At 35.5% G+C, this 9,587-nt stretch overlaps 1 protein-coding gene across 1 annotated transcript in view; it reads left to right on the top strand.

The window, feature by feature from the left end:
- The first annotated feature begins 1,558 nt into the window (after positions 1 to 1,558).
- Positions 1,559 to 9,587, top strand: part of LOC107755051 (unconventional myosin-Ie-like) — a 50,973-nt gene continuing 42,944 nt past the window's right edge. The window contains exon 1 of the mRNA XM_016571691.1: positions 1,559 to 1,890. Coding sequence (XP_016427177.1) covers positions 1,888 to 1,890 — 3 coding nt within the window. The 5' untranslated portion in view covers positions 1,559 to 1,887. The remainder of the gene's footprint in view (positions 1,891 to 9,587) is intronic.

Raw genomic sequence — 9,587 nt, 5'->3', positions numbered from 1 at the left:
GAGTAATGCAATATTGTAATGCATTACTTTTAAAAGTAACTTTCCCCAACACTGTAATAATATATATATATGTATATATATATACATACCGTTTTCAATGTTATGCATAGTTTAGCTGGAGTGTATTAATGGACTATGGCTCCACCTACTGGAATGATTGTAATTTTGCATGCAGAGTCTCAGTAAGGTCACGACTGCCCCAAGATGAAAATACAGTTCTCCTTTACTCAGAATACCTTTTTCAAATACAATTATAAAATGCTTTCATGTTATCATCCATTTCTCTTGTAATGCCTAAACCTGAATGCGCTATATGATTGTAAAGTTGGACAGGTTAAAAATATAATAAAATATAATATAATCACTACCATTTAAATGTTTTGAGGTCGTTGTGATTATTAATGTTTTATTTAAAGAGGAATCTCATGCTTCGTTCATATGATAAAATACAGTAAAAACAGTATTAGTGTTAAATATCTAAATGATTTGAAATATTTTTAACTTTTTTATATTTTAATATATTTTAAAATGTAATTTGTCTTTGATTGCAAAGTCATACTCCAGTCAGTGACACTGTCACATGAACCTTCAGAAATCATTTGCTGATTTGATGCTCAAGAAATGTATTATTATTATCAGTGTGATTATCAATGTATTAGCAATTTTTATGAAAAACATGATTTTTTTAAATAGAATATTTTGTAACATCATAAATGTCTTTACTGTCGCTTTTGATCTATTTAATGTGTCAATGCTGTATAAAAGTAATCATTTATTTTCTTATAAAAAATAAATAAATAACCCCAAACTTTTGAACAGTAGTGTACTCTTTAATTTAAACCTATAAAAGCAATTTGCTTCACGGCTGTAAATAGATGGATAGAGTGAGGGATTTTGTCAGTCCTTGTTGGTTTAGTTTCTCTTAAAAAGTTGTCAAAGGTTCCTTAAAAATTGTGAACTAAAAGGTTCCCCTTGAAATATGAGCTGCTAAAAGGAGAACTTATAAGGTTATGGCCTGAAAAAGAGTTTTGTAAAGTGTTTATATGAACATTTAAAACAAGTAATGATCATTTTCATATAGGCTACTACTACTACTAATAATATAATATTAGATATAAATTATAGAAATATAAATATAGGCTAGAACAAAAATATTGAAAATATAAATAATAACAATAAATTATATAAATATAATTTAGAATAATATAAACATTTTCAAAAAATATAAAAAATATATATAAAAACGACCTTTCATGAAAAATCTGGATTTGAACTCCAAAAAAGCATCTTATTGTTTGTTTGTTTTTTTCATAATAGAATTTAACATCTAGATACTTCACAATCAAACTCACTGATAAAATTAAAGATATAACGATAACCTATACGTCTTCTTTGAATAATTACAATTTGCTTCAATTATATTGCTGTATTCTAATTTAACTTATTGTTCAGTACAGTGATGTAGTACTATATTTTACGCAGCTCCCTGCGCATATAGGACGCGCATTAATACACCCGAAATCATCTGGTGGGATTCCCTTCGGAATGACGCGCCGAGCGGCGCTCCTATTGGCCAAAGGCAACGCACGAAATTCTCCATTTATGGGCTGTTTTCCTCTTTAATTCCGTCAACCAGCGGCCACAAAGTTTAACTTTGTAGAGCAGACGCTCACTGCAGTACGGGCAGTGCGCTCGAGCGGTTTACCGGCGCGGTGTACACTATTATGGAGCGGCGACACTGGTCCTGAGGAGACATTTAACTGCACCAGAGGCCAAAATAGACCGTGACATTACCCAGACACTTTTAATAGGCTTATTTTGTTTTAATAACCAGTTACAGAACGGATTATATCAGAAGATCGGCTGCGCTGTGATAAACTAATAAAAATGGTGAGTGAAAATGTACTTCCCACAGGTCACGTACGACAGAGATGAACACGAGACACTGCTCCTGTTTTCAGCATCCTTATCGACATGCAGTAGGCTACAGCAGCTACTTGGTGTTATTTTTGTAACTTCTTTCTGTGGTCATTTACAAAAAAAAATAGATAGATTCTTTCAGTGGTCAAAACAAGTACAAACTTATACTAAACATTTTTTTTTCATTCTATATTAATTACATAAATTTAAATTTACCAGGGATTTGTGTATGTACATCCACCCTGTGTACGTTTTTAGTTATTCTATGGCCACGTTATTGTTATTATGAACATCTTATGAATGTAGTGGCTGGTCTAACAGCTCCTGCTGGGTGTCATATTCAGCTATTGTTTGCCCTCCATCTCTTGTTCACTTTGATAGAAACAGTCTCTAATTCTCAGCCCTTCTTGAACAGGTTGTACTTGGTCCTGATTACAACCTAGTTTCTTGCTATTTTTAGCACTATGTGTTTGTCCAGGCTTGAGTCAGATAGATAACCATTGTGTTTCCACTTTCCCAGTTCAGTGTTCCTGTTAGACACATTTGCAATTATTTTACACTCATCATTAACATATTCTGTCATGCCAACCTGGCTTAGTCTTATGTAATAGTGGAAAACTAAGTTACAAACAGTAGTGTCCATGGTTACAGGACACACAGAGATGCAGGTAGGTGTAGTCGCATGTGAAACTCACTTCCGTACATATGCCATAAGGATGGGCTGGGTTCTGCTTTGAATAAGTGTGTGTGCTTATCCGTGTGTCCTCTTGTTATGGTGGAAAGCGACACCGTTTTTTCATAGCTCCTCAAGCAATATTAGGCTTCTGTTACGCTTGATTGTTTTCGGCTTTGTATGATCCTTGGATCCCATGGTAGGATGCTTTCACAGACCCTGCTTGTCTCACAGTCAGTGTCTTTTTCAGCCTGTCAGCTAGTGAAGAACAGGTAGCCTACAGATCAGGAGAAAAACAAGTAAATCCAGTTCAGCTGTCTCTTCAGTGCACGCAGAGACATTCTCTGCAAGCCATGAAGCCGGTGGAACTAGTTTACCTTGGGCTTTACGCATATGGGACAAACCCTTTTGTAGATGCTCCATGCTGTCTGTGGTATTTAGTATGTATTGCAATATTATCATTCGGTCTTGATAAAGCATTTTTTTCTGCAAAGAATAAGCAGACTTGTGTTTAGCTGTGGTCATATGGTCAATATCACAGATATCATGAGTGATCCATTAAGCCGTGATGATTCTACTCTGGTCATGACAGCTTAAAGGAAATTAAATGATTTCTGAAATATGAACTAGAGGTAATGTCTGTTACACAACAGTGCCCAATTTTATGATGTATACCAGCTGTGCAAGAGCAATTTAGGTTATTTTGATTATGTAACATATCACTCAGTTACCAATATGCCTCATCTACTCTACTTAGAAAACTAATTCATAAAGCTTTGTGTATGTAGTATGAGGGCATTTTTGTCCATAATGCCCATGATATCTTCGGGCCAAACACACTGAACACTTTGTTTAATATTTATTTCATCATTTTAGAGAAGAGCAGTCTTGCTTTTGTGGCCTCTTTGTTTTAAAAGAAAGATATCAAGTCAATATCTTGATTGTCTCCTCACCATTGTTTGGTGGATCTGGGTCCAGTGTGATTGGCCTCGATATTTCAGAAGTGGTTTTACAAGTTAAGCTGTATCTGGTAGGATGGTAGCTTTGTTCACTTTCTCTTTTTACTCCCCTTTTCCTCTCTCTTTCTCTGCCAGATGCTGAATAGTAGGTCAGTATGGCAGCATATGTTTTGCATTAAAAGCTGCAGATGGGCGGTACATGCTGAGTAACATTCCCCTATTCAAAGCCTCTATGTCACACCGCCACAGGATTGCTGAGGAATCCAGACTCTTTCTGAAAGAGTCAGCAACCCTCACCCAAATGAGAGAAATGTCTAGTAGGATGGCTGAAATCTGTGGTCCCCATTAGTCAGTATTTTTGTGTATTAACATTCAGCTAGCGTCTTTGATGCTGGCTTCTTTGATGCTGTTTTATTGTTGATTCTGAACTACACTGCCTGAACTGTGCTTATTAAAAACGTCCAATCTAGAAGTTCACCCCCAGTAGCTTGGATATAAAAGATCATATCCACTGATGTGTTCAAGTAAAGATTTATATGGTTTGTTTACTATGCCAGTTTAAAAAGATGAATGAAAACATTAATTGGACTCAAATAAACCCTTAATTGAAAAATCTCTATTGACCTTTTCATTAGGATGTGCACCATATGTCGATTTGCCTAATTTGTCCCTTACACATGGAATCTTTGTTTTTCTTTGTGGTGACACTTTGGATGGTTGTTGATATCAACCCCATTAAATGTCAAGTTAGTCTCTTCCTGGAGATCATCATTTTGTTAGAGAATTGTGCTATTATAAGCCACCCACATGTATATATTTTTAAGAAATTAGTACTTTCTTTCAGCAAGGATGCATTAAAAAGACTTATTTATTTAAATAAATTTATTTTATTTAAATAAATAAATAAATGCTGTTCTTTATACTTTCAATTCATGAAAAATATCATGATTTCCACAAAAATATTAAGCAGCACAACTGTCTTCAACATTGATAATAATAAGAAATATTAGAATGCATATTAGAATGATTTCTAAAGGATCATGTGACACTGAAAACAGGAGTAATGACTGCTGAAAATTCAGCTTTGTATCTGTAACGGTTATGGACTTGTGATTTTCCCTGTTCCTGTTCTCCTGTCCTGTTTAGTTCCATTGACCTAGTTTCCCGCGTAGTCTTGATTGTCATTCTGTTCACCTGTGCTCATTTCTCCTGTTCTGTTCACTCCTTTGCCGATTATTGTTTTGTTCTACTCCCTGCTTCTGGATTCCTTGTGTTTATTTTCCTGTGGATTTATTATTAAAAGACTGTTTCTTCGATTACTCCTTCGTTGCACGCTTGTATAGCACAGAACCATAACACAACCCTCTACATTGCGAGTAAATCACTCGCATGTGCAACTAAATCTTACTCTGGGTGACTAAATAATGTCTATCGTTAGCTATTGGCTAATAAATTATTAGATTTTACTAACCAGTGTGTGTGTTAGAGGCTAATTACACATTTAGCATAGATATATTTTCACTCGCTGAACACTCTGACTGAGCGCTTGAGAGTTTCACTCTCCGTCAAACGATCTGTACTGTGTGTGTGTGTGTGTGTGTGTGTGTAAAATAGTATATCAGTCTGGCGAGTAAACTAAAAAATGTACTAGCCAATGGCAATTATATTGCCAAAGTGTGCATAGAGGGTTGACTAACAGCATCACAGGAATAAATTACATTTTCAAATATAAGATAGAAAACAATTATTTTAAATTGTAATATTACTGTTTTTACTGCATTTTCATCAAACAAATGCAGCACTGATGAGCATAAGATACTTACAAAAACATTTAAAAAACTGACCGACCACAAACTTTTTAACAGTAGTGTATATTAGGGCTGCAACAACTAATCGATTATCAAAATAATCGTTAGTTGCAGCCCTAGTGTATATGCAAAGCAGACCTACCTGTTTACATAAATGTATTCCTAGGTTGTTGTTTTTTATTGCCATTTTTATTTGTACAAACAGTATAGAATGGACAAACATGTCCTAAAGAGCTTCATAGGAGAAAGGAATGAGAGCTTCATGGCTCAGTCAGTCAGAGTATGTGTGCTAACCACTAGGCCACAGTTTTAATAATCTTTTTGTTTAGATTACTGATGTAAAAATCTCACTTTATCCCCAATGAAAAGTAGATTAGACTCTATGCAGGCCCAGTTTCCTTAAAGAGTTGGTCTTGAGAAGCACAGAGATGGACTTTCAGCTGTGAAATGAGATCATTGTTGCTGTGCTCCTGCCAGCTCACGTTTGGCTCCTCTCACCTTGCCTCTCCTGTTTTTCTCACCTGCATTAGTGTCTTATGCGGATTCACTGGTGCTAAAGGCTTCTAAAAGCAGGCAAGGGGTGCACATGATGTCAAATATGGTTCAGTTTTGAAAGTGGATAAACTTTTTTTCTGTTTGTATGCATCATAGACAGGAGGTGTACAGAAAAGGCTCTTGTTAATGATATTCAGTATGTGCACATTCATGGCTGATGTTTGCTTTCCTACAGAACAGCTCCTAATTTGTTTAAACTGCAATAAAAGCCATAATGATTGAAACAGATATTTAGTATCTTAGTTGGATATTGTAGAATTAGATTTGAACTAGATTTTCTTCTAGGTTTCTGTAGAAGTAGTGGATAGGGGTGTAATGATCCATCGATATAGATCGATACATTGACCAAATGTCTGACGATACGATGTATCAATGCAAAGTGTAAAAAAATTATACCTGTGGTATAAATAGGGACTTTCATTTTGACACTGTCCACATTTTCACGCAATGTCCGTCTATGCATTACCACCCACGCGTGCATTCTCGTTCAGACACACCTGTCAGGTCACGATAATAATGCCCAAAGGACAGCTTTTATTTTTGTTATTTTTTTTTTATATTTATTTTTCTACATTAATGTATTGTTTGTACAACTGGAGTACCTCCTTTTTGTTTTTTCCTAATGAGGATTTACTCTATTTTACACATTGCACATTTTAGCACAGAAGCCTGAAATACTTTCTTGACTGTTGTCATGTCATTTATGTTTGTGTGTGTGTGTGTGTGTGTTTTGTTGTGAATGTCCAAGTTGGGGTACAGGATTTTCACGCAATGTCCGTCTATGCATTACCACCCACGCGTGCATTCTCGTTCAGACACACCTGTCAGGTCACGATAATAAGGACTGCCCAAAGGCCCAGGAGCCAGGACGAGCGTAAAAGACGCTCGGGACAGTTTACGGAACTGTCGAGTGCCGTGTGAGAAGTTTTCTGTGTGCACACATCCAGCACGCAAATACTTGATGGAGTTCTCTTTTGCTTCTTTTTGTGCTTGGATGAACAAATACAGACAAAATTACATCAAAATGCGCGTCTTGGCGAATATCCTAGTTAGTAAACACAGTTGGTTATATCTTAACGTTTGCGAATATGTATGTTTTAAAGTTTGTCTTAACAGTTGAGAAAGTGAACGTATGTGTTGGTTCTGTGCATTTGGACTTGTGAAAGCAAGACTAATAATAAATTAATAATAATCCTAATGCTTTCAAAGACAAAATCTTACTGCTCTTGACTGAATAACTTTTGTAACTTTAATAAGGATTCATCTATATTTGATTTATGCATTGAAGACTATGCAGTGCTATTTTGATTATTACATCTTCTGTTATTTGTGTCTTTGTATTATTATATTTATTTTCTGCTATTGCTTATAATTTGGTTATCTAAAATTTTTTTAGTACTGAGCCCTGCATGTCTGTATGTGCCTCAGACTGTTATGTATAGTATCTTGACTGTTGTCATGTCATTTATGTTTGTGTGTGTGTGTGTGTGTGTTTTGTTGTGAATGTCCAAGTTGGGGTACAGGATGTGCAAATTTCAGATAAATGTTCATTTTATATATTTTGGTTGCATTTGTGAGTTAATAAAAATGCAACTGGTTGTGTACAAAAGTTACATAATATCATAATATCGATATATCAATCGATATACTTCTGAATCGAATCATATCATTATCGTATCATACAATTTTTTGAGGTGTCGGCAGATATCATATCACTGGGTTTGAGAATTGATATCATATAGTATTATGATGAACGGTCCGATTTACACCCCTAGTGGTCATTTCAATGTAGTCAATGTAATGAGCCATGAGCTGGTTTGTCTGTGTCTGTTTTTGCTGTTTAGTTTCTGTTGAGGTGACCGTGGCTAACTAGGCTGTGTTTAGTCATCAAACTCAACTCAGGGCTACAGAATGACTCGTGGTCAAATATTCCCACAAACCAGAGGTAAAAGCAAGTGAGAACATCAGAGGCAAGAGCATAACAGTGCTCGGTTTAAAAGGCTATTGTTTTATGTTGCCACTCTCATTCCTGGCTTAAGTACAGAGGTCATGAGGAAGAAAGTAGTTCCACTTTGCCCTTTACATTTTTTGGGGGGGGAGGGGGGGGAGGGGGGGATTCACACGTTTTACCTTCATGTCATCCCTTTCTAGCCCAAATATCACTGCAGTGTTGCCTCAATTCGGTCAGTTTTAGCTCAACAGTGTTTCTGTTTATCTGCAAAACTGACCGTGACTCTTTGAACCCAGCCTGTGAAAAGTTTGTTCACTGACATTATCAGTCTGTATCCTCTTCATGTATTTACATATGCTTTGTTAGTGATAGGGAACTATGCTCTGCATTCAGGTGGATAAGCCATCTGAATGTCCAGAGATCGCTGAAATAGCTCTACGAATATTTCACTCAGTTGTCAAGTCAAAGCACCTCAATGACTATAATTGGCGAAGATAGGAATTTTCAAAGCTTTATGAAATCGAGTGATGCAATGCGGCATCAACCAATGGGCGTGCAGAGAGTGACATGCTGCCAAATAAAGTTTAATATTTCAGCTGAATAAAAGAAACCATTAGACCAACCATTGCTTGTTAGAAACCATTAGACCTTTTTCATGATGATGAGGCATTGAAGGCCACAACAATTGCTACAATTTCTGATTGTTCTGATGTTTAAAACAATTAATAAAATGTTTTTTTGTCTTGCTGAGCTTTTGAATGCTTTTGTCATTTTCAAAAAGAGATCAGATGGTTGAACATGTAGAGGTGGCTGGTCCACATGCTTGGAGGAATGTAAATATTTGTGCTTTTGATAAACCCCTGGAAGAGCTACATAAAGCTAGAGGCATGTGTTTAGGTGATCATTCACTTGAGAACCTGTTTATTCATGACAGCACACTGGCCAATGGCCATTTTTAAGCAAGAATTACAATATATCTTATCACTAAGTAAGTAGGTCAGCATATGTGGCATGCTTTGTTTATGTAAAACGTATCCTTTACAGAAAAAAAACAAGTAGTACATGTAGTAGTTCTATTCTAGCAGTCATCCTAGTGCCAACTTCACATTTTTGTGTATACTAAATGTTGGATGCTCATATACGGTACCTCTATGGCATGTTTTTACTGTTGAATAAAGTTAAATAAAAGAAAAAACTTAGTTATAATATGCAAATACACATAATAAATTCAGTTCATGCAAAGTAACAGGGTCTAGCTGGGGTTATAAGAGCAATGAGTCACATGATGCGACACTACATTGTACAATTTAAAAATGATTTATTTGAATATTTTGGTGGTGAATTGGCCTTTCCTGATCAGAACAAACAAATAACATGTCAATGTTATGAAGAGGTGAGTTTTATTTATTTTATTTTATTTATTTATTATTATTATTAGTATTTTATAAAGTAGCTTGTACTCAACTCCAAGTAGCTCAAATTTAGTGTTGGAGTAGAAAATAACACTAAATATATATAAAAGTAAATTATGATTTTTATAATTATATTTGAATTAGATATTAAAATTTAGTGTAACCCAGGGTAAATTTGGGTTCAGAAACATGTTTGTGTCAAGCCACACAACTGGGGAAGAGTTCAGAAAAAAAATCTGCTTCATTGAAGGGTCACAGAAGCATGTAGTCTCTGTTACCCTTAATGGAAGAAGTTTGAAACAACCAGGA

The sequence above is a fragment of the Sinocyclocheilus rhinocerous genome, unplaced genomic scaffold (genome assembly GCF_001515625.1).
Source record: "Sinocyclocheilus rhinocerous isolate Xijiao unplaced genomic scaffold, SAMN03320098_v1.1 scaffold591, whole genome shotgun sequence".
NCBI lineage: Eukaryota > Metazoa > Chordata > Actinopteri > Cypriniformes > Cyprinidae > Sinocyclocheilus > Sinocyclocheilus rhinocerous.
This window is presented reverse-complemented; position numbering and strand designations above follow the sequence as displayed.